The 25,677-nt window shown below is 41.1% G+C and overlaps 1 protein-coding gene across 1 annotated transcript in view; it reads left to right on the top strand.

Moving 5' to 3' along the window:
* PCSK2 (proprotein convertase subtilisin/kexin type 2) overlaps positions 1-25,677 on the top strand; it is a 193,860-nt gene that overhangs the window by 19,073 nt on the left and 149,110 nt on the right. The window contains exon 2 of the mRNA XM_034763893.1: positions 12,860-12,964. Coding sequence (XP_034619784.1) covers positions 12,860-12,964 — 105 coding nt within the window. The remainder of the gene's footprint in view (positions 1-12,859; positions 12,965-25,677) is intronic.

Below are 25,677 nucleotides of genomic sequence, written 5' to 3'. Positions count from 1 at the left end.
AACATAAAAGTCAATATTTTGGAACAGAAACCCTGTCTGTGATTTCTCTCGCTGGCCCTAATTCTCAGCACTGTAGCATCTGAGGGCATGTCAACACTATAAACGTAACTCGACCTATGTTAGGTTGACAGACAGCCACTGCAGTAATTACTGCAGTGGTTCACACAATCATAGAATTGTAGGACTGGAAGGGAAAACATCTAGTCCAGTCCCCCTGTATTCATGGCAGGACCAAGTATTATCTAGACCATCCCTGACAGGTGTTTGTCTAACCTGCTCTTAAAAATCTCCACTGATGGAGATTCCACAACCTCCCTAGGCAATTTATTCCAGTTCTTAATCACCCTGACAGGAAGTTTTTCCTAATGTCCAACCTAAACTTCCTTTGCTGCAATTTAAGCCCATTGCGTCTTGTCCTATCCTCAGAAGTTAAGAAGAACAATTTTTCTCCCTCTTTCTTGTAACAACCTTTTATGTACTTGAAAACTGTTATCATGTCCCCTCTCTGTCTTCCTTTTTCCAGACTAAACAAACCTAATATTTTCAGTCTTCCCTCATAGGTCATGTTTTCTAGACCTTTAATCATTTTTGTTGCTCTTATCTGGACTTTCTCCATATCTTTCCTGAAATGTGGTGCCCAGAACTGGACAAAATACTCTAGATGAGGCCTAATCAGCATGGAATAGAGCAGAAGAATTACTTCTCATGTCTTGCTTTCAGCACTCCTGCTAATACATCCCAGAATGATGGTTGCTTTTTTTTCAACAGTGTTACACTGTTGACTCATATTTAGCTTGTGGCCCACTATGACCCCCAGATCTCTTTCTGCAGTACTCCTTCCTAGGCAGTCATTTCCCACTTGTAACACCAACAGACCCCGGTCATCAGCAGGCGGGATCGAACCTGGGGCCTTTGGAGCTTAGTGCATGAGCCTCTACCTCATGAGCTAAAAGCCAACTGACTCTTAGCTAAGGCTGTAGACCAGACTCATTTAACTCTCTCTAAGTGGTCTCGGTACCACTAGATGGGACAGAACACCACACCCAGGAGGGGTCTAGGTTACATATGCACTGAGTCTCAGTACAGAATGAACCTTGAGATAATGAGTAAGGATAATCCAACTGATCTTTAACTGCCCTGGTGGGACAGGAATATGAAAGAAAGTCATGCAGATACTTTGCTGCTAAGTCCTTAAGAGTTCTCTATCATTAACAAGAGCATGAAGTTCTCCACTTACTCGTAGCCATGGATGTTGCATAGGACAGGTATTACTCACTCCCATGCACCTGTATTAAGGAGCCAGTGAACAGCATGATGTATCAAAAGCTTCTGAATCAACTTCAGTGGAAGCCTAAGAAGGAGAATACTTTAATATTCTCTGCTGAGGGCGACAAAGGATATACGTTTATGGTGAGTTTCATGTTTGTGAGGAGTGGGGTGACTTCTGCAAGTGACTTGGAGATGTCAATAATCACTTTGGACCATTATTGAAGAATGGGTTAGCATTTCAAGGGTGACCCTGAAGTTCTGTAATGGTCCGACAAGTGGTGGCCTCACTAATGAAAGTTCTATGTTATAGATTTTTAAGTACTGGGATCTACCAAGTGGAAGTGTTGAACAGAGAATCCAGAAATACAAAAGTGCAAAAGGACTGTTTACAGATATGGGTCAAGGGGAAAAAAATCTAATTAGCTTAGGGTAATTTTCACAGTGTAAATCTCATAAGAACAGAGGTGGTGTGGGTGATGTATTGTGCAGATTTCTGGTTCTGATGTCATTTCCAGTGCACTAATTGAGGAGTAACGCCACTGACCCCACCATCAGCGTAAGCAAGATCAGAAAACATGTCCTGGCATCTAAAGAAAAACATTTTACTTCCTTTTTTTCAGTTCACATAGTGACCAAAATGCACCAAAATTATCAGTCTTCAATTTTGCACCATTAACCTCTGTTTGAGATAACTGTGTTGATTTCAGCTTCTGGTGGACTCATATTTACTTTATTATTCTAAATAATGTAGCATGTTTGCCTGCTGTATATGCAGCAGTTATGGAACCATTTAGTTGAATGATTTTATGGGGCTGTTTTTCTTATTCCCAGTGGCCATATGTTGCTGCTAAAAATGGAAGAAGCTCCTATCAGACACCCACAACGACCGTACCCTTTTCTGTGTTCTATCTCTTTCTTGTTTCTTGGCATGGTTGAAGAATTCTCTTTCTCCTGTCACATTGTTGGTATCAGTGCACAGAGAAGTAACCATTGTTTCTAAGCCTGCAATTCAGGTTTTTGACTGAATGATAACGGTCATCATCTTCAGGCAATGATTTGCTGGATCAATAGACAGTGCAAAACTAGTGCAAAATGTGTCAACCTCTTATGTACAGATACTTAAAGGGTTACTCATGTTCTCTAAACCTGGAAACTATTGACTCGCTTTGGTTTGATTTGACATCGTAGGTCATAGTGACAGTACCAGGTTTCAGAGTTGTTGGAATATAATAGAAAAATCTCTCTAAGCTGTGCAGATTCTTTTATGTAAGTTATGCGAACACGTATCACTGGCTGACATGTTTTTTCCTCCAGCAATAAACTAATAACGATGATCAGTAATCCACCATCTTTGTACTAATTCTTTATACCAGTGCCCAGTATATTGCGGAATTGAACATTCAAATGATCAAATAAACTGCAACGTAAATGCACTTGAATCTATATGATTCACAGCATTGAAACCTAAATTTTAACCATTTAACTATCAGCCTGGCACATGTAAATCACTACACAAGATGCAAAGCAGAGGATAATTAGGCTTTAAATATCTATTAACGGGATAACCTGTACAGATGATCAGTGATAATATAAGAATTGACATTTCTTTTTTTTTTTATTCCCTTCCCCTGCCCCCATTTACTGAACTTCTCATGTCCAACAACTGCACCACCCATGACCTTTCCTGAGATAGTATGTACAGGAGGAAGGGGTGAGGAAAAGGACATAACTAGATAAAATCCAAAGGCAAAGATTCCAAGGAGTCCATGTATTTCGACTCTGAGTGTACTCATTAGCTTTTCTCTGCAGAAGTTTTTCCACGGCAGATATAGGACCATTCAGAGCCCATTGAAGTCAATTGGAGTATTTCTGTCAACTTCAGAGGGCTTTGGATCAAGCCTGTAAGTCAGGCCAACATGCATTTTTAGGATAATTATGATGTACCATAACAAACCTTCACATTACAGTATATGTTACATCATTTCCATTGACGACTTATGCAAAAAAAAGAACAGATCAAATAGGACTAAACCAAATAGGTCATAATGTATATTTATTGCTGTCTGAAACGCTTTTTTTTTTTTGAAAGAAGAGGGTTGGATAAGACACATTAAATAAGGCTATAAATACAGATGAACCACTAGCCACACATTTATGAATTATCTTGTGGGAGAAATATTATAAACATATATAATGCCATTGAAAGTATTTTGCAAGAACAATCTTATGTTAAATACTAACGAGATTAGTGTTGACTTTGCTACAGCCTATACCCTCAACATATCAGATTTCCCAAGATAAACAAGGCCAGGCCTCATTAGTACTTGGATCATGTAGCCTTTATAATATTGACAGGTTGGTATTACCGATGATATCCTAAACCACAGTGGCCTGTGCCGAAGTTTCACACTCCCTAATGGCTACAGTATCAGAATTAGCAGGGTGAGAACCACTATTAGAAATAAGACTTGAAGCACGTGAGGAAGAATGACCAAAAGTATTACATTCACAAGTTATCAAAGTCCTTTTATTAACAATCTCATTAAGCAGATGATCAATGCCACAACTATTAAAACATACACAGAGATAGAGACAAACCATAAGACGTCCAGCATCAGTGATTTCATAGTTACATCCCAGGGGAAACATAAAGATGAGTAGGATGACCATCAGGTGGCCATCCCCTTGGATGTTTCCTGTTGTGCTTCCTTACCCTCTTGGACTAGGCAACATCTTTTATCCTGAATTTCTTTGACACCAACCATGCATATGCATGAGAGTATCAATCCCTTTCTCCTTTTTTGCACTTCCACAACCCATGAATTTTAGGGTGCCCCATTTCTCATAGGCTACCTCTGTCATTCCCCGTATTCTCATTAACATCTACATCAATGAGGTACCATAGCAATTTGAAGTTATTACAGAATCCCCTGAAATGTTATGGGGCATCTTGCAATATTAACTGGCATATTGAGGCATATTTTCCAGTCTATTGCTGCATAGTTTCCAAAATATCAGCACGTAACACATCGTTTATTATAATCTTACAATTTACTGGTACAGGGTTCTCTCTTGGCCATCTAGTCATGCCAACCTATTTCTGGCCTGAGACCTTGTGTGGCCAAGCTGCATATCTTACAGATCTAAAGCCTGTAGGCCTTATGTTATAGCCTTATCTTACTTATATACCTACTATTCTCTCACCAATAATACATGCTTATCAATCCCAGATCCCTATAACACTATCCTACCTATTTCTCTACTTGTATCTACAACTTAAATCTATTCATCACCCATTGATTACATATGGGTTAACTACAACAATAGATAATACAATTACATGATTATAGATGATTAACTACAATGGGGACTGCAAGGAACACCTAGGTATGGCATGAATTAGGCCTGGTAGGCCCAAGTCACAAAGTTCAGAACTGGACCTGACCGTTGCCAGATTTCAGAAGTGTTTGGGTCTGAAGCTTGGGCTGATCCTTAGAGTTGATGATGTTTTGCCTTCTGAGTCAGGACTAAAACAATGACAAAGCATGGTGCTAGGTAGCTTTGGGCAGCCGGGATGCTGTGTTTTGAATAAAATGCCAAACTGAAGTCCAGATCTGGTGCCCTGGGCAAATAACAAATTAGATTTCAGGTGAGTTCTGTGCAAACCTTTGAAACAGCAGTAATCCTAAGTAATATTTCCCAACAATTTATCCAACAATATTTTTAGTCCTTTCTTAATTTTGCTTTGCTTTGTTATTTCTGTATCTTAAAGTGCCTGCTTTCCTGTCTATTTCCATACTTATATGACCCTTATCACTATAGCTGTTGAGTGCCTTTGGCTTCAGGCTTGGCTTTCATCTGTGTATTTAAAAGTAAAGCAATTGCTAATGCTAACTGGAGTGAGAGAGAGCTTTAAAATGCATATTGAATATTTATAAGCCTCCTCAGTGCATTTGGTAAGTGGGATGAAAAGGTTTCTAATTTCTGCTGCAAGGCAGTTCCTAGTTCTCAGACAACTGTAACAGAGCCAGTCAGTTCACTGGGGAAATGTGCATCTTCTGAATGCATTTACTACTGAAAGATATAGATTTTCTTTTCCTTTGGGTGGAACTGTTGCACAAGTAATAGGATGAAAGAAACTATCTCACCATATTTATGGCCCACTCAGAAAATGAGTTTGAGATATAGATCAACACCTCAAATATTTGAAGTTTGGATTGCATTGGGCTCTAGCAGAACAACTATTAAGTGCTACGTGATTTTGATGTTATTCCTGTCTTAATCCTTAGTGCACAGAAAGCATTCCTTTCAAACAGGGATCTTTAATGGTTGCATAGCACAAGTGTTTGCTTAGATGTTAATTCAGTTAACTTTAAGCATGTGCTTAACTGTTTATGTGTGCAAGTAGTTCCATTGAAGCTCCTATTCAGTTTAGGGGCTGTGTTGCATCCGGGTATGTTATGAACCTGATTGACCACTCAGAGAGAGTTGCTCCTCTCAGAGAGTACATCAGACACAAACGTTCTAAGGAACAGTGGCAGAAGGTGATGCGGGACTATATGTTAGATTGATAGTGCATTTTCTGCCAGATACAGTTCAAATCTGCATCCCCTAGTCACTCCGGATCAACTCTTGCATGCCCTGCAGAACAATCATATGAACCAAAAGATGCTTCTTTGTTACAACAGAATATATTGTAGGAATGTAGTTATTTCCTGCCCTGAAACTAAGACATTTTGGAAAGCTGTTGGGGACTCCATAAGGGACATAACAGAATCAGGTGTTAGATAATCCCTTATTTTTATTAAATTGTCCTGAAAACTCTGAGTCTCGTAAAAAACATAAAAAACTGATCACTCATCTCCTAGATGCTGCTAGAATTACCACAGCAAGGTGATGGAAAGGAGTGACCCTCCTAAAACTATTGAGACAGATAAAAAATGTGGGATATTCTGGTTCTAGAAAAACTAACTCATGTTAGAGTTCTACAGGGGAGAAGAAAAAAAAGATAGCTTCTTAGTAATGTGGTGGAACTTGTAGTTTTCTGGAAGAAGGTCATCGCCTGCAACCAAACCTGATAGTTTGAGAACCTTTTTTGAATACTAAGAAAGGGAGAAACCCCTTCAACAATACTCCAAATTAATATCAACATTAAGATATTAAAATAAGGAAAATAGGAGGAAAAAGGAGAGCAGCTTAGTATCGCATAGAGTTTTGACTGGACCACTAATAAACAGGTTATACATCTAAATGTAAGAAAAACAGAACTTTGGACTAAACATGAGATAATGAAAGACTTTAACTGACACTATCAACTGACAAGATGGGAGAGGAAGACGAACAGTAGAAATACATCAACTACAATATGTGATCAATACCACAAAGTTGAAGAGAGTGACTGGTAGCTTATCTCATCAATATCACTTATTTAGGCCAATTTATAATCGTGTATTTGTCTCTATATTACGTTTATCTGTGACAGGGTGGACTAGGCCCTGAGGCTCCCTGGAAGCCTTGTGGCCCTGCCACCCCCGACCCCAGAACAGGGCAGTAGAGAGATCCTACAAGCTGCCTAGAAAAGCTGCATGGGAAGCAACCAATCAGGGCCCAGTAGGCTAGTATAGGAAGAGCTGCAGGGCCAGACTGAGATCAGTTCCTTGTTAGAGCTGGAGGAGAGTGGATGGTGCTCCAGGCTGGCTGCTGGGACTCCACCAGGACAGGGCCCTGAGGTAAGGGTGAAAAATATGCTGGAACCAATGGGGAAGTGGCCCAGGGAATTGTAACAGCAATGCAGTTTATTTAAAGGGACATGGTGGATGGCTGCTATCTGTAGGATCCCAGAGTAGAAGGCGCGCCTGGGTCACCTGAGAAAGTGGCCTGGACTTTGAGGCACCCCAGAAGGGGAACTGAACTATAGTGGCCCAGCTGGAGAGCTGTGGCCAAAAAGGCCCTGCGAGGGCGAAGACACTGCCTCCAGGGAGGGAGCCTGGAGAACCACTCTGTACCAAAGCAAGGACAACTTGAGAGAGATGTTACAGAGGGCACCGAGAGAGGCCCCTGTTGGCCTTGTACTCTGAAAGGAGTTTGCTTTGTTTTTGTCTCACTGACAGACTGTGTATGACTAGGCCGGAGGGCTGAGTCACTGAAGACCCACCACAAACAGGTAGAGAGAGTGTGCAGGCACATGCACTTGGCCATTACAACTGGCAACATACAATGGAAACACTGTGCTATATAATATAGTGGGATAGGCTGACCGATCGGCAATGTATCATTACAATTCAATGTTAAGGATATTATAAGCCTGAGACCCAGGCTCTCTCTTTGTTAATTACTTCATTTATGTCACTTCTTAAAAGTGGTTACAGACTTTGAATGCTGCACCTCTCACTGAGCCTCAAGTAATACTGATTCCACTGTGAGCTTTAGCTGTTTTTAGCTATTGCATCATAATATGCTTGTTATGCATGTACCTCCATTCTGATTATACTGAATTCTTTTGCAGTTCTGTTGGCTAATGTTCCCTTTGCTGGTTACGGAATGGATTCTACTGCTGTAGAATAAGGAAGTTACCATCAAAGATAGGGTCAGTTTCTAATCTTGCATGCCCCATGACAGCACTGTGTGTGTGTCTCAAAATATGCTATTGCACATCTAAAATCTGAATTTGACTCTTTATATGGTTCCTTTTCATTAACATCTGCACTGAGTCTGTCTCTTATTCAAGAAAAACCCTTTTGGTATCAACAAATGTTTTATCCAAGTAAAGACTGAAAAAGGGTTAAAGGCAGGATTATAACTTGTACTTTACACATGTGCCGGGGAACAAAAAGGAACAAGAGCAGCCCCCTACCCTCTTATAGTCGTATGTGGGACACCCACATGTTGGATCCAGGTGCAGATGAGCACGTGTTTTGCAGCACATCTGTTTGTTCCCTCCTCCAGAGGAGGGGGGTTTTGAATGGACAGAGAATGGGTGGAGACTTGGCTCCACCTCACCCTTTTTTTGACAGTGCAGCTGCTGAACCAACACTGGGGATGCACAGGGGGTATTTACTGATGGGATAGGCCAACAGCAAATTACCCTCCTTGAGTGATGGGGCAGCAGCAGGAGAATTGTGGCTGCATAGGTTACAGTCCCTTTTAGGGATACTCCTGTAGCAGCACAGCTAGGCACTACCCTTCTCTACGGGCTGTGTGCTTGTGACCGAGCCTCTCTCGGTAAATTCCTCACCCTCTTTTCTGCATCTGGGAAGGAAGAATCACAGAACAGGTGCAAAGTTCAGGAGCAAATTAAAAAAAGTAATTTGAAACCAAGATAATTTTTACCTCCCAGAGTATGGGTTTCAGGAGGAAGGTGCAGCTAGGGGTTGAGGCAGGTATAACTTATGTACTTGCCTCCTACACAGACTTTAATCATGTAATTGTTCCCTGGCTTATCAGTTGGAACAGTAGCCTGAGAAGCAACAAAGACATCCCAGAGTCACTCGCATGCAGTAACAGCACCCAGTGGAATACTTTTCACTTCTGTAAAATGTAATCTTGCTTCTGTAGTTAAAAATACGTTCTAGTAATTCCTGTCTTTAGCAAAGCCTCTTCCCTTTCAATGGTCTTTGTTTCCCCCTGCTAGTTTGTAACGAGGTTTTAACATTTATTTTTAGAGGTGGTTCCTTTACAGGATTGCCAGCAGTTTGGGGCAGAGTCTTTCTTTTAGTTCTGTATTTGTACAGCACCTAGCACAATGCGGGTCCCTGGCCATGATTGGGGCTGGCAGGAGTGACTGCAATTGTAATAATAAAGGAAGAAGCCAAACATGATTTTATTTTTACCATGTTGTTGTTTATATTATTAACTGGAGAATAAAGAATTGGGAGAGTGTCATCTTGAAAGAAGAGTCGAGATGAGCAGGATATAGAGAGGCTCTTTCATGATTTTGCAGTATCTCTTAGAGCTTTTTTTAAAATTTACAAGAGTAGTTGCATCAGAAGAGTTGATTGTAAGGAAGCATTGAACAATATAAAATATGCCTGAAATCCTTTGAGGTTTATTCTCACCTTGATACACATTGAGAGCACTCAGTGCTATGTTATATTTGTACATTAAGTGGAAATTAATCTGTTCTGTTCTATGTAGGTATTTACACGACCCTCATCACCTTAATATCTGAGACCCTGAGAATAATTAATACTCTACTTAATCACCCTTACAACTCTCTCTGAGGGCCCATTTTATACATGAGGAGCTGAGGCACAGGGCAGAGTAAGAGACATGCCAAAGGACATATGGGAAGTCTGTGGCTGGCATTAGGGGGTAGCAAGCGGGGCAATTGCCCATGGCCCCACACCATGGTCCCCGCAAAGCTAAGGGGCTTTGGCTGGGCTTGGGCTTTGGCTTTCTGCCCTGGGCCCCAGTGAGTCTAATACTGGCCCTGCTTGGTGGCCCCATGAAACCTCCTTGCAGCCCCCAGGGGTTGTGGACCCCAGTTGAGAACCACTGAACTAGAGTGTCCTTCCTCCTTATTGGTCATGGAGTTACTGTTACTGACATTTTATTTCTTTTTTGTAACATACATGAATCCTTTCATTCTGATTTCACTCTATTATAAAGCAATGGTCGGCATTTCCATTTGCAAAGCCCCAAGTCACTGGTGGAGAGCAATATTGTACCATTAGTTACTTTCCCCTGTGGGCTCACTGGTCAATGAGATGTTGCTGAATCAGTACAGGACTTCAGGAAGCAATCTCAAAAGCAGAGGGCCCAATACGGCTGTTTATGGGTTTGAGCAACTAGTTAAGTCATATTCATCAAACTATTTGACCTTGTAGGCCTAGTTTTGTGTGTGATCTCTTCCTGTTTTCTCTTAAGATCTTCATTATTTGTAAGTGTTCACTGAAGAGTTTAGACAAATAATTTTCAGACAATTGTTGGTTCACAAACTCTTTGCAAATTGTTCACTACCACTATTAATTACTGACAATTCCTGGTAAGCAATTGGTCATTTGGGCTTGTTTCCTTTCCACGATTGAAGCCTTTCAACGGGAGACTAACAAATGACCAATAATAATGAATAATTCAAATTCAAATTCACAAAGCTTTTGGGATTTGCAAATATCATGAAAACCGATGGTCCTCTGACTATTAATAAATGGGTACTATCACTCTCTGAATTACAATAAATCAGATTCAAGTAGCTCATTTGTGACTATGTTCCTGAATCTGTGATTTTCATTACTTGACTTGGTCTAGTTGCTTTTGCTTACGTTCAAGTCCTTTACATATCCATAGTTGTTTTGCTATACTGTACAATATGTAGGCTCAGCCCAACAAAATGTGCATAGAAAATGAGCCATAGGGGCCTATTATTTCTCTCCAAATGTGTCCAAAATAGCCAAGAGGACACGTTTGTTTGAAAGCATCAGAAATTAATTCTTGATAGGAACCGATTTGGATGCTTGGTAAAAAGGAAAAATAACCTGACTTCACTGGGGGAAATAAGGAGGAAACCTGACCATGGATTTATGAGAGCTGGAATAATCCTTGTAATACCCTCTGTTAAGGAAATGAGGGCAGTGTAAATACATAACAAGTCTTCCACAGTGGGGAGTCAGCAGGACCTTCATCACCAAAAGTGCTGTCTCTAGGTCACTTGAGTTAAAGGAGTAACTAGTAGAAGACTTTTATTTGCTGTGTAACACAATGACTAAAATACTTAGTCATTGTGTTACACTCAGATTGTTACCCCGAACGGTGAGAAGTTCTCCATGCCCTCTCCTTCCTTTCTGTCTTGAAGACCTTGTCACCTGCAAAATTTGGTCTCTCTTCTTTCCCTTTCTCACTTTGCAGTTTTACTGTCCCTGGGTTCAACTGTACCTTTGAGGCGCAGCCCTGTAATGGGGGCAATGTGGAACTGCACTTTTTCAGGGGGGGTTCTAGAGAGGAGATCCACATAATGGAAGAAGACTTCCCCCCCAGAGCCTCCTAGCAATGCTGGGAGAGTGCAACTCCTGTTACACCCCTTTATAGAGAATAGCCTACTCGCCCTGCATGCTGATGTCAATGCAGAGATGGGCCCAGGACTTCACTTCCTCCTGCACCTTGTGGGAGCTATGCACTGCCAGGCCCCATATATACTGCAGCTGTAGGGGATGTAGAGATGGCAGTCAAGTGAGACCCTTGTGTAGTTTGCACAAGGAGAAAAAAGATTTGTTGTGGCCTTCCGCTCTGCCCCCGCATACACAATGCAGCTATGAAAGGGTAGGCACAATCTTGCCCCAGGCTAGCATTAAAGTAGATCTAGTGAGTGTATTTCAAATGGTAACTAATCCAGCTATTTTGTTTATCCTCTATATTCACTGTACATCTTTGAGGTATACACAAATATATCCCGTGTGATCAGTCTGAGGGCTTTCATCTGGAAGGCCAGGATTTAGCATCGTACGCCGGATTCTGGGAATTACCATCAGAAATAGCTACCCTTTTTATGAAGATGCCCCTTTTAGACTATTTTTACTTGAATCGCTGTAAAACTAATTTACAAATAAGTCTCAAAGACAGGCAGAGTCTTGGCCCCGCGAGCTGCTGTATGATGTTACGTATCAAGTGCAGTAGACTCTTGGATATGAGTAGACCCTTTGGAATCTGGCCCTTGATCTCCATTTTCAATCAGAAAAGTTGAATCAGTATTAATAATTTCCATGTTTATATTTTCATAAGGACTACAGACTCATTTATAAAATATTTTGTATTTGTTTTGATTTAAAACATTTTTAAAACCCCTATGAGTGTTTGTAATTTCTCTTAATTATTCCCTTGATAATGACGCTAAATTAAGTCCCTGAAATTGAAATGTTAGCGACATTAAAATACAGCTTGTTTTGAGAAGTAAAAATTTTAGGTTGCTAAAAGGAGAATTAAAAAAAACTTTTGGTAGATTTAAAATATTTTTTGGAATCTGCCTGTGAAAATAGAATTATCAGAAGGCTTTAGAACTTGAGACACAAATGGAGCTTTCTGATAGGCTATCAGAAATGTTATAACATGCTAATAATGCATGGTACCATCTATTTTTTTTCCTTATTTTTCTTTATCAATTTCATTCCACAGTATTGAGAAGAAACTCCAGACACTGCATTTATCTGGTGGAGAAAATCACTCTGCTTTCTGCCCTAAGTCTTAGAGCTTCATTTTAGGTGCAATATAATGGCTCAGAAAAGCATTTCTGTCTTGCCTTATTTCTGAAATACAATTTGTGGTAATTCTAAGTCATTTGCAGTAGAGGAAAATTTTATCCTTTTATTTTGGATGTTTCAGGGAATAAGAAATAATTCTGATGTAATTTGGAAGTCCTGCAGAAATACTGGTGCTGCAGACCTTGAATGCAGAGTGACATTGATACCAATGTTTACAAGTGAAACAATACATTCGTAGCAATAACCTTAATGTTGTAGGGTAAAAGTGCCTAAGTGACTTAGGAGCCTGTCTTTAAAAAGTGAATAGGACTTAGGCTCCTTTAAAATTTTTTTCCCTATAGTTCTTAAGTGTATTTGTTTTGGCTTTGTTTTTTTTTAAATTTGCTGTTTCTCTTCCCCAGCTTCCCTTTATAGATGCTGGGTACCATTTTTATCATAATGGCATCTCCAGGGCCAGGAGAAGACGCAGTCTTCAGCACAAGCTTCATTTGGAAAAAGACCCGAGGGTAAGCTTTTCCCATTGATTTGCCATCCAGCAATCATGATTTCCATGCCAACCAACTGTGCAATATGGGATCAGATAACTGTGAAGTCTTAACACAGGTAATTCCATGCCTGACCCAAGCTCTGTGGCTGCTGTACAGAAGTTAAAACAACCTAAGCCTTGGTTTTAACATGACAACAACAGTCACAGCTTCGAGCTTGAGTCTTCCACCCTTGCTCACACTTAGTAATACTGCACTCTCTGCTAGTAGCCTCACTTGCAGTCAATGAGTTCCAAAAGGCATGTTTCAAACATAAACAAGACCAGTTGCTCATTCAGCCCATCAGACTTTGACTTTTATTCTAGAAACTCCAGATACCACTTGCAAATGAAACTTTTAGTTTTAAGAAGCAACCTCCCTCCCCTCCTCCGCAGCATTCATCTCACTGGTGGAAAGAAAAGGTCCTTTACCATAATGCAGTGATCTAGCAGCAGTTTCTTCTCTCTCTCTTCTTCAGAGTTTTTGCTATTATACAAAAATCTTCCTTAGAGGTTTTTAAGGTCAGGCTTGAAAAAGCCCTGGCTGGGATGATTTAGTTGGGGTTGGTCCTGCTTTGAACAGGCGGTTGGACTAGATGACCTCCTGAGGTCCCATCCAACCCTGATATTCTATGATTCTATGAAGATAAATACTAGGACCTGGTCAGGACCAGCTAGCACAAAAAAGTGTTTCTACTGCCCAAAGAAAATAATCATTCTTGGCATTCATCTTATGAAAGCAAATAGATGATCAATTATTCCCCTGAATACCCAACTCCATTTCTGTTGGTGTGGGAAAGAGTTGTGCTGTTCCATTCTACCTAGGTTTTTGTTGCCCTGCCCATCATCATGGTATCTGAGCACCTTTCAAAATTAATAAACAAATAAATAAGAAGAAAGTTATTTTAACTAAAACTGAGAAGCTGCCTGTTGCTATGTTGGGAAGCAGGGTGGAAGAATTTCCAGCTCACTTTCTCTGCCTTTGCAGGAGATGGTTAAAGTAACTTTGGGCACAGATCCACCAACAATATGGCACCCCTCCAAATTGTAGTCAGCCCATCTGACAGCTGGTAATGTGTGTTGCCCCGGTCACTTTATCTGAAACCAAGCAACTTCCAGCTGCTGGTCACTCCCACTTCCTTTAGGTCACACTGTGTTGTGATACTGAGAGTTCAGTGAGGCATCATGGGTCCTGTGTCAGTATCAGTCAGGTGTGCAGTATGTCTCTTTATACTCTGAACTACCATCTTCAAGGGTTAAAGGATCTCCATGCCCATTCACTCCTGGGCTTCTTTTCTAAGACTGCCAACAAGGGCATCAGCTAGAGTTTGGGTATGTGTGTGATGCAGACCCCTGCTCCCCTAGCATTAAACTGAGATTCTCAAACTCATTTCATATAATTTACCAAACAAGGATTGGACAGTAACAACTTTCAGACAATACAGTCCATTGCAGGATACTAATGAGTGGACTGAGAAGTAAAAGTCTCCAATTTTCCTTAACCATCCAGTCCTTAAATAGTCAGTTTATTAAGAACTATTTAATAAAGAACAGGAGTAGGCAAATATACGAGCCAATGGCTGTGTAGCTCTATGTACTTGAAACAAATATTTCTACTTATCTATAGAGGTCTGTGTAAATCAGACGTGTCCCTTAAGTTGTCATTGTGGCCCTCAATATTGCAAAGGTGGGCCTCCCGGTATTAGTTAATACTAGACTTGCCGTTGCACTGACTACGCTTGAACTGTTTGATTGCATAATGTGAATATGGCTCGATATGGAGATTGTTTAATTACATGTAGCCTACATTTCAGAGCTGCTCTATTTTGTGTCCATTCTGTGGAAGTAAAGAGGACTTCAGTTTCCAGGGTTCTCCATCTGGGACTTTTCGTAACCAATACATTCACTTGAATTTTTGGGTTTAATTTCCACTGCCTCCTGATTGGCCTGCTGATTCCTGCACTGCCACATAGTGTAATGATGACTTAGCTTTACGACCTGCCGACCTGCTCTCCCTTACTGAATAAACCCATATTGTAAAATAATTGGGAATATTCTCAAAACATGGCAAAGCATGGCCATGGATAAGCCCTGATATTTTGGTACACTGTTCAGTTTCAGAAAGAACTGCTGATTTGCTTTAATTTCCAAATTGGAAGCACACTCTGACCTTTCTGATTCTGTCCTATCTTTCTGTGTTGCTCAGTAGGCTCTTTGACGTTTTCTCTATGGCCCTCCTAGCAACTTCTTGTGTAGCCTCCCAGCTCTCCTAATACTCTCCCTGTGCTTTTAGGACACTTTCTTGCAATGAACTCCTGGCCTTTCAAGCTTCTCTTTGCCCTTAGAGTTCTTGATGTTTCTCACCACCATCCTAGTATCTCCTCTCCATCCATGCTGGAAGGTCATCCAAGAGAACTTGGATTTTTGGCTCCTAACGAGATGACTTTTGGTCAAAGCACCATGACTTAGACAACAGTAATTATTAACACTCCAAAGTGTGATTTCAGTGCTATAATAATTCATCCCTCATGAATGGTGAGATAATGAGGGGATCCTGAAAGCTCCCGTGGGACTTCAAAATAAGAAAACAGTTGTACAGGTTAGTCACTTTTTTATTATATGTGTTATGGGGACAAATAAAACAAGCTCTGATCACAATGATCAGTGTGGGAGCAGTCATTAAAGCTCTAGCCATGTGCATGGATAAGAGCAAATGTGAACTACAGACACAGCGCTCTACTTTTGAACTCCAAAAATAATTTCTGCAGCCGCCAGTGCACCTAAGTGTAATGACTTCCCTCTAGACCATTTCCCTAAATGTTGTTAAGGAATAAATGTCAGCATTGTCATGGTTAATAAATTCAACACATGAAACTAAGAATAAAATGCTATTAAATTGTCAGCATAGCCAGAAAGCTAACTGACTGTCTTCAAAACACAGGGTCCACTGAATCTCTGATGAGCCACTAAGATTAATTTTGTATTTGTATCTATTTCTATCCAATTTTTTGGAGAAAGTGAGAAATAAAATCTGTGGGTATGAGCTGAAGTGGTAGTCTTATGTTTTCAGTTTGAAGGGACTACAATTCCTAGCTAATTTTAATTATTAGTTGAAAACAGTGCAGATGTTCATTCAATTAATTAATGTTCTTTAATCAAGTAAGTCCCTTGAGGAAACCATGTCAATTCTGCAAGAGTCCTGGGAGACAGGCAGCAGAATGCTACTGCAAAGAGGTTACTGTATAATCTCCATACATTGCACATGCAACAAGATGTCTTTAAACTTCTTGAAAAGGATCAGTTGTGTAAAATGCTCTGTATGTTTGGTGCCAAAATAATTTTGAGATATGCCAAATGTATTCAGAATTTATATGACAAAAATCACTGCTGTTGAGAGAGCCAGGTTCAAATGTATGTTAAGATGCCTTCATAGAGTTCGAACAGTGCTTCAGTTCCTGCTGGGAGGAATAACCTTACTACCATTTGTTTGGCAGCAGCTATCTCAATATTAATGAAGTTTGAAGCAATATTAACAGTAGAGGGTGCTAGACACAATAGTGTCATAGAACACAATACTGCTGGGGACTGGTGAAGATTCAGAAATGGGCACATGAAGCTCATGAAGGTATTAAACCTCCTCACAGTATTTTCAATATTTCTTTCTCTTAGAATGGCAAGTACCATAATAAATTGCACTACTTTGAATGGCGGATATCCATTCTTGATCTTGTTTTAAAAGATGATTTCTTAAAGTAGGCATATCACAAAAAGATTACAAGACCTGAAATCCACTTATAATTGCTTAAAATACTTTTCTGCCATAAAATGTTTATCAGGTAAAATTCTGACTTGGATTCACATGTGTGTTGCTGAATATCCTGTATACTTACAGTAAACGCTGAAAGAAAAGAAGTGCCGAGTATAATCAGAAAGTGTCCATGGACTATTCTAGCAATTTATTCATGATTCAGATACAGTATCATCATGAAAAGACCACCGAGGCTGAGAGGGGAAACAAACTGAGGAAGGAAATTCACACTATCACATTCTTGCAGTAGCCAAAAGTGATCATTTGGACTAAGCAGCTCCATCATGCTACACACAAAGTCAGCTCCTGTCTCCCCGGGTCCCAACTCGATGTCAGGGGAGAGCTCATTCAGACCCTGCTTACATCTTGAAAGCCATCATTTAAAATGAAGAACCAAGTATTAGCTGGTGTTTCTAGGGTGGGTTATTTTGTTTGTCTGTTTTTGGAGAAGAGGAGAAAAGAGTTTGTTATACCTGTGGAAACAGGCTTCTACCGAAATGTCTTAACAAGGGTGTAAGCTTCTCCTCTTCTAAATCATTTGACACACTTTCAGTGAAATCCTGATTGCTTTGCTCCCTGCCTCCTCTGTTATCTCTCCAAAGAGAAAGGAGTATAGCAAGGACGTTCTGCAATGTGAACTTTGCCATGTGTCCTGAATTTGTAGAGCTTTCCCCTATGAAGATTTTTCTGCAGAGGTACAACATGTTCTTGGGGAAGGTCTTATACTCCAACCACACCTCCCCCCCGCATGCTGGGCACCACAAATGGTGAAGCACAGCAAAGCTTGTCTGTCTGTTCTGCAGCAATCATGCCTGATGGACCCAAGTAGTTGCATAGCAGTTAAGTAGAACCCATTCAACAAGGAACCATTTCTTAATCTCCTGCTGCCTCTTCTGACCCATCAGGACATTGAAGATAATGGGTTGGGGAGGGATCACCTCGTAGAAAGACAATAACTCAGTGTATTCCTGTGGTGGGATATTCACCCCCACATCAGCCTAGAAGGGGTTTATGAGAGTGAGAGGCCAATTAACCAGATAGGCCACAGCTGAGGGGAATTAGCTGGCTTTAATAACCCCAGAGTAATGATAGAACCCAGCTGGAATGGAATAGGCAGGGCTAGGATAAAGCCAGAAAGCTGGCAGTAGCATGGAACTGTAGTGAGGGAGCCTGTACCCACTCTCTGGACAGTAGATTAAAGAAGGGAAACCAGGTGGAAAGGTTGTAGGAAAAGGATTAGGGAAAAGGCAGCAAGGTTTAAGGTGGTACAGACCTTGGCTGCTGATTAGAGGGTACCGAGCTAGAACCCAGAGTAGAGGGTGGGTCTGGGTTCCCCTCCCAGCCACTGGAAGTGGCATTGGTTTGGGCAGAGAAGGGAAGGCTTCATCTTGGAGGAAGAGACTTTGATACCCCAGAAAAGGAAAACACAGTCATCTGGCTGGAGGGCCAAGCCACAAAGATGGAGCAACCTGAGTCGCAGACGGAGAGAGAGAGAGGCAGCAGCAGAAGGGAGTTGGACCTGGAAAGAGCTAATCCCCAGAGTGGCCATGAGGAGGTGCCCCTAGCAATGAATGCACCCCAAGACAACTCCCCATGCCAAATCCTTTCATCTATGCTAAAAGAACAGTGATGGACTTATGGGTGGCTATAGGTTATACCAGAAGCTATGCCAATCATATGGTTCAACCCTGTGTCCTGAATGCTCAGTCTTGACCACAGAATCCACTTCTGCTAGTGAAGGTTTCAACAGCTCTGGCTGATTCTATAGTCTTCCTCACTGCTGTCCACAATGATGTCTGCTGGGTTAAGAAGCTGTGGATGTCTGCCACTGCAGCCATTTCCTGGCAGTTTGGGTGCCAGATTCCTAGGGACTTCCCCAAAGGTGAAAAGGGCAGATGAAGGATGGCTGGGAACAAGAGCAGCAGTGGCAGAAAGCTTGTGTGAACAGACAGGCCCTTCAAGAGCACATCAACCTGCTGGGCCAAGGACTGGAACTCACCCGTGGTGGTTGCTAAAATCACGGTAGTGTTCGGGATGGCAGTATGAGTAGGAGGCAAACTATGAGGATTGGGGTATTTACCAGCCAGAATACAACAATTGCAGTTGTATAACAATTTTAGTAAAACTGCATCTCCCCCCCCCACATTGTTTTTATTGTTTTATTTATTTGGGGTGCCTGATTCTCTGAAGTGTAACCTCCTTCAGTCAACAAAGAAAATGTGAGTTGATTGCAAATGTGACTGTGCCAAGAGCAAAGACCTTCCCAGCCTAGTACCTGTAAGTAAACAATGGCTTTTCCTTCCTTCATGCACATTGTAACATCTTAAAAGAGAACTCACAAGCCAGCCTCCTGCTGGGAGGCTTAAAGGTATTGTTAGCAAATGTTTTGAAAATGAACATGACTGTTAAGAATACACAACTCTTATTTCACTTTTTAGGTGAATTAATTTTTTTTTTAGTTTTTTTTTTTTAGTTTTTTGTTTTTGCTGATGGTGTGTAGTGCCTCTCATACAAGGACAAGGAGTTGAAACTCAATTTGTAAAACCTACTTGTTCTATCCAAGATTGCTTTGTTTTCTTTCAAGTTTTAAATGAAGACATTTTCCTCCCACACAGTCTCTCCTTTCAGGAAGCTGCCTACATTAATTCCACTCAAGAAAGAAGCGTTAATATAGGGATGAGATCTGGTTCTATCTTCACATAGATACATGCATTCAATTCTGAGTATGGTGCCTTGATGCTGTGGTGATGAGTCCATTAGAAACACACATCCAGATGAATAGCCACCTCCCAATGGTTACTGTAAATGTAATGGTTTAGAAAGTGAGCCTTAAAGGGTAAATGTGTAAGGGCTGTGGCAGTGGTAGAAGGAAAACACCATGTAGGGTTTCTGGGGCTCTGTGACCAATGGACACAGTTTGGAGGAGCCCTTAAACTGCTTTAAATGCTGCCAGGGCTGAGGCCAGGACAGAAAATCAGGGAGCCATAAATCTAGAGAATCTGACCTTTAGTCTTAAAAAAAAAAAAAAATCCTTGTTTTATGCACTTTTATTATATTTTAGATATACCCTTATTGGTATGACAGCTTGTTCAGAGATGCCCAACCATTTTGCTGGAGCCCTATTTGGGTGGATTGACATTTGGGTGCCCCCACATCCTAACAATTGTCACGTTCTTCTTCTCTCCATGTTCTCTCTTCTGTCCTTATATTTTTACATCTTTGTGCTTTGATATGTGATTGTGACCCTCATTCCCCCACTCTCCAGAAAGCTGCATGATGCATAAGGGCACCTGTGGTACCCAAGCTAGCTTGAATCAAGCTAACTTGAATATGTCTGCGTGAGCTGCAGAGACACCCTGAGATTTCAGTGTAGACATACCCGGAATCTGAGACCCTGCATGTTTAAGGCATTTCTGTGGCCAGCTGCATTTGGGGAAAGAAGGCAGGGAGCAGTCCAGGAATCACTTGCTACTTGGCCTGCAGCAGCACTTTTGCAGTGGGAGATCAGGGTGGATCTTCGTTCTCATATTGCTTTTCAAGTCCCCGTGGCGCCTTCCTGTTCTGCACACACGCATGTACACATGTGGACTAGTCTGCCATTTCTCCCAAAGGCCAGGGCCCCAGATTGGGAAGCAGAAGATTAAGGGCCTGATCCAAAGTCAATTGAAATGAATGGAAAGACTCCCATTAACTTTGGTGGGCTTTGAAGCAGGCTCTTAGTGCACCGTACAAACTGTAAAGACCTAACAGTGGGCACAATGCACTGCAAAAGCAGCTTCCCAAAAGCCACACTGGGCTTACTGCTCCCCTTCCGGACAGTTGTATATAGGAATGGGGAAAGATGTCTGACTGTAATCAGCCAAAGGAGATTTCTTGTATAGCTAATATTCAAAAAGAACAGCTGCATTGAAATAACATATTCAAGTAGTGTCCTGGGGTGCATATATTTAACTGACCATATCCCATTATCAGAACTCAAAGTGCATTATTGTGCATTGCATTTATTTGTGTATGCACACAAAATAGCTAAGAGAAATGATTATTTTAATGGATGTCTTATTCTTGGAGGCTGAGATTAAACCACCTGTTCCTATCCTGAAACAGGAATCATTTAATTGATCATGCTTAGTAAAAACACATCTCAGAAGTGGAAAGACATTGACCAATTTGAAAAGGCTTCAAAATAGGAGCAAAGGATAGGAGCATCAGCTGTTGTCTGATGGCAAAATGAGAAATATTGGAAGGATAATCGGAAATAATCACTTAATATTTCTGTGTAAGAAACGGTGTAGAATGTGAACTTAGGTCAAAATTATCAAAGTTGGGTGTCCAGTGTTCAGGCATCTTAAATAAGTGGCTTGATTTCCACAGATAGGGGGGATTTGCAACGTCATTTGAGTCTGTTAGAAATTGATGTGACAAATACACATGAACCACACATTCTTTGCATTGTCTGTCTGTCTTGCACACCTCTTTGTCATTAGTGTCTTGTGTCTTCCTGTGGAGCTTCACATATATTTTAAATTCAGAACTGTTTAACACAATCTTTCTTCACATGAAAATATCACAAGAGGTGGACTATGCCTTGTGTGTCTATGAATGAAAGATCTGCAGGTTGCCTTTTGTTAAGAAAGCAAACAGCAATAAAATACTCCATAACTGCTGGTACATTTGAAAATGAATAACTTTGTAATATTAAAATGTATTGCCCCTGTTTATAAGACTTTCTGTTACAAAGCTACCTTCAATATAAGTGCTTTGATTGAAACTTCATGGTTCACAACTCAGGTCTGAAACATCCCCAGTTTTGCAAAAATCAAAACATTAACCAGTCTTTAACTCAAAAGCTGGCATACTTAGCACGCTTCTACAGCATTTCATTAGAAATTAAAAATAAATGAATGTGACTGAGTGTAACATCTTGCCTTTTTTTTTTTTTTTTACCAGTACAATGGCTGTATTTTGCACCTATATTCCTTCCTTTGGTCCCTTATCCCTATACATGTGCTGAAAACAATACACTTGAAAGGACAAAAAGAAATTTATTCATTGTTTCATCATCCTTAGCCCACATCCTGCTTTGGCCTTTATCAAGGACACAATTGCATTAGGGCGCTGTGTGGTCATTGAATCTTCCTGGCAGTGATGGAGTTTTAATCCATCTTTCAGGAGCCCCAGTGCTATCTGCAGCCCCATAAGACTAAAATGTAATACAGCTGGGGTCCGAAATACCTAAAACTACATGTAGCAATTTTAAATAAAAGCTTTTTAAAAGTCTAGTGAGGTGGCTGGGAAAAAGTATTTGCTTTATCCTGGGCTGACCACATGCACAGAAGATGCCATGTGGAACCTTACAATTTGTCTAGAGTGACTGACAATGTATAAGGGAAAAGGCAAGCAAAAAAGCCTATGCACACTTGAATAGGTTGGGGCTTCAGGGGGGTGAAGAAATTTTTATTTCATGTTCTTTATTTGTGGTCCCAAGAAAGTTGCCATATCTTATGTAGTACTTGAAGATGAGTGGGTTGGAATACAGGTTTTCTACCCACCAGATATATGGGAAATAGGGTTTGTTTAAGAAAAAGGGCCTTTTGCATAGTCAGTAAATATATCAGTATGCAAATACCAATTTATTTGCTTCCAGTGATTCTATCTACCTTTTTTTGCCAGTTTGTTAACTGGTACCAGTTATTTCCCCTGGCTTCATGAGCTGCCTATGATGGTGCAACTGATGAGGTATTTCACCAACCCCTGCAATCCATCTGGAGTACTGGAACCAAGAGGGTGACTTGTTGGAGAAAGGAGGTGTATCCATTACTTCGTTCGTCAGTGTGCTGTGCCTGTCTGAGAGTCAGATCACACCACAGCCTTCTCCTTTCTCCGTGTGTGTTCTGTTTGTTGTTTATGTAATTTCCTTTGGCCTTGGCAGGTGCAGAAAAGTGCTTTACCATGGATGTGACCATTGGTTATGCAAAGTGAATCTTGATGATGTTCCAAGATGCTGTCTGTCACTGGGATGAAAATGGTTGGGTTCCTAAAACTGATTGATTGCAGTGTTGTTGTAGCCATGTTGGTTCCAGGATATTAGAGAGACAAGGTAGGTGAAGCATTGGATCAACTCTGTTGGTGAAAGAGACAAAGTTTTCAAGTTACACAGCGCTCTTCTTCAGGCCCAGAATATAGAAGAAGAGCGCTGTGTAGCTTGGGAGCTTGTCTCTTTCACTTCGCCCACCTTGTCCCGCTAAAATCAAAGAGGCATTACTAGTGAAATTCACCCCTTTTTACTCAGCTTCTACTGAAATATTTAATTTCTATATTTAGGAGTTGTGATAAAGCAGAGAAACTGCCAGCCCAGCACAGCAGGGGTTAAAGAAAGCCTTTGGGCTGGGCCCAGCTAGCCCCGCCCTGCTATACTTGCAGCCAATACCAGACCTGGAGACAGGATAAAAGAAGGGAGCCTGGCTCAGTTCAAGGCTGGCTGGCAAACAGGCAAGAGCTAGTTGTCTCCCTGTCTGAAGGAACAGAGCACTGGCCTGCCAGTCAGGTCAGCCATCTGGAAGTAAGCACTGGTTTTCCAGCCAAGGGGGATTGTGGAGGAACCCCCAGCAAAGGAGGTAACTGACTGAGTGAACCCCAGAGATATTGGGGGACTTGTCCTCACCAGCTTGAGGCTACCCCCCACCCCAAGTAGCCTGGGCCTCCAGCAAGGGACTATCCAGATACCAGAGGGAATCCCATGGGAAGCAAGCTGCCCAGTAGATTGGACTAGAGGGCGCATGCCCTAAACTTAGCGGGCTGGTAGGAAGTAGCCCAGGGCAGTGGATTCTGACTCCCTGCTGGGAGGGACTCCAACCCCCTTGTTCCAGCCCCCTGGGCTGGGATCCAGTAGAGAGGGAGGGCCTGGGTCCCCGTCTCCTCCCCGCAGCCTTTAAAACTGAGTCCACACAGCCTGCAGGGGTCTGAGAACCAGACAATCTAACCACTAGGCTGCTTGGCCACCAGAGCCCTATTACAGGAGTTTTATTTTAGGTGTTAGTCCCAGAGGTTAGCTATTCTTTCTTGAATCTTGGGTGCAATATTTGGCATTGAGTCACTAGCCAGTTTTCCAGAAGTGTGGAACTTACTGTCTCCATATTAACAAACAGCACAAAAGGCCTTTCCCATTTTCTGTTTTTTGTGTGTGTGTAATTATGCAGTAAACTCATGTTCCAGGTTGTGAAGCTGACAGACTTCCCTAATTAAGACTATTTAATGTAGAATATGAAGAGTGATTTAATTGTGGTGGCAGACCAATAGAATCATATATAGGCAATGTTTGTTGTGCCCATAAATTTTATAGCACCGTATGACAGCACTGAGCGAGCACTACCATAATCTTTTAAAAAGGAAATGAAACATTAACCAATAAGAGGCTTTGTTTAAGTAGTTTTAATAAATAATGAACAAGCAAAGCAACCAGATTAGTGGCTATGTCTCTTTTCCTATATTTATAAAAACCCACACACTATTGGATAAAAAATATTGCTAGTTTTTTTCATCAAACAAGAACTGAAGTATTTTTCTCATCAGTCACGTTGTAGAGTGCAGTGTATTGTGCAGGAAACAAGTAATATTTCCATTATGAGTGGAGCACTATTTCATCTATCATGTCTTCCTGGGGCAGGTTCTCTTGTGCTTTATCTGCACTATGTGAGGGTTGGCTTTTAGGAGGGTGTTCCAGCTAGGCCCGAGTGTTGAGTTTAGAGCTTTATCAAGTTTACTTCATTGTGAGCATCATTTATTTCCCTTTATAGCTCAGCTCAGAGCCTCCTTACAAGACTTCTTTATGCCAGGTGTGCTACAAAGCATCAGAAAATAGAATCTGTTAGATGCTGTAACTAGCAGGACAAACACACTAAAGGTAGATGCAAAACCCTTTGCTTTCACAATGTTTGAACCATTTGTAAATTTTGGTGCGGTTATGAGCATGATAGACATTTAATTATCCAAGTTCAGAACTGATATTCTGTGAAAGGAGGAAGAAGCAATAGTCACAGTTTTAAGTACAGAATGTAAATACTGTGAACGAATCAGAATCAATATGTGGAGGGACAAAATATAACCTTCACATCAAATGTGAAGGAAGAAAGGTTGCAGTTGACAGGACAAAAATATAACTATTGTACAGTATGTCAGCTTGAATCATCTGATACATATCATTCCAAATAAGGGAAATGAAGTGGAGGAAAAATCAAGGCTGAGTGGAGTGCTTTGGTGACTGAGCCATGAAAAGAAAGCTCTCACTGGGTTTGGCATCTTGATTCTGCTGGCAGTGATCAGTGGACTAGAAATATTGTCACACATCAGGGAGATGGTCCAGGGTTTGGTTTCTGCTCTGTGAGATTTTGCATGTTTGGGATCATGACTAAAGAAAGGAGGACAAACCAAATAGAGGAGAAATTCCTGTAGATGTTGAAGTTAAAATAATGAAGTTATAGATACATAGGGTGGAGTGCTGGTGTACATTGTGCAGAAGAACCTTCCTTTGTCACTAGCACATCCTCACTCTCTCTCCCTCCACTAGGATTATCACATAATAGGAACCTTTTACACAGCATGCCTTTCTGGGGCAGGCCCTTTAAATTTGCCAGGGCCAAGTGGCTGCAGCCCTAAGAACAAGTCAGTGGGAGTCGTTCCATTGATTTCCAAGGGGTGTGGATTAGGCCCCTTAAGCGGCCATTTTGCAATTGATTAGCTGTATCTCACTCTCTTTCATCTAGATTCTAGTAAGTATTCTAGTATGTATTTTGCCTCTCTTGCCACTTTGAGGCTTTGTACATGCAAATAGGATGTCACTGAAAATGAACTGCTTTCAAAAGTTTCTGTTCAGCTAGATTTGTAAATATGTC

The sequence above is a fragment of the Trachemys scripta genome, chromosome 3, assembly GCF_013100865.1.
Source record: "Trachemys scripta elegans isolate TJP31775 chromosome 3, CAS_Tse_1.0, whole genome shotgun sequence".
Classification (NCBI taxonomy): domain Eukaryota; kingdom Metazoa; phylum Chordata; order Testudines; family Emydidae; genus Trachemys; species Trachemys scripta.
The sequence above is the reverse complement of the archived record's forward strand: the minus strand, read 5'-3'. Positions and strand labels throughout refer to the sequence as shown.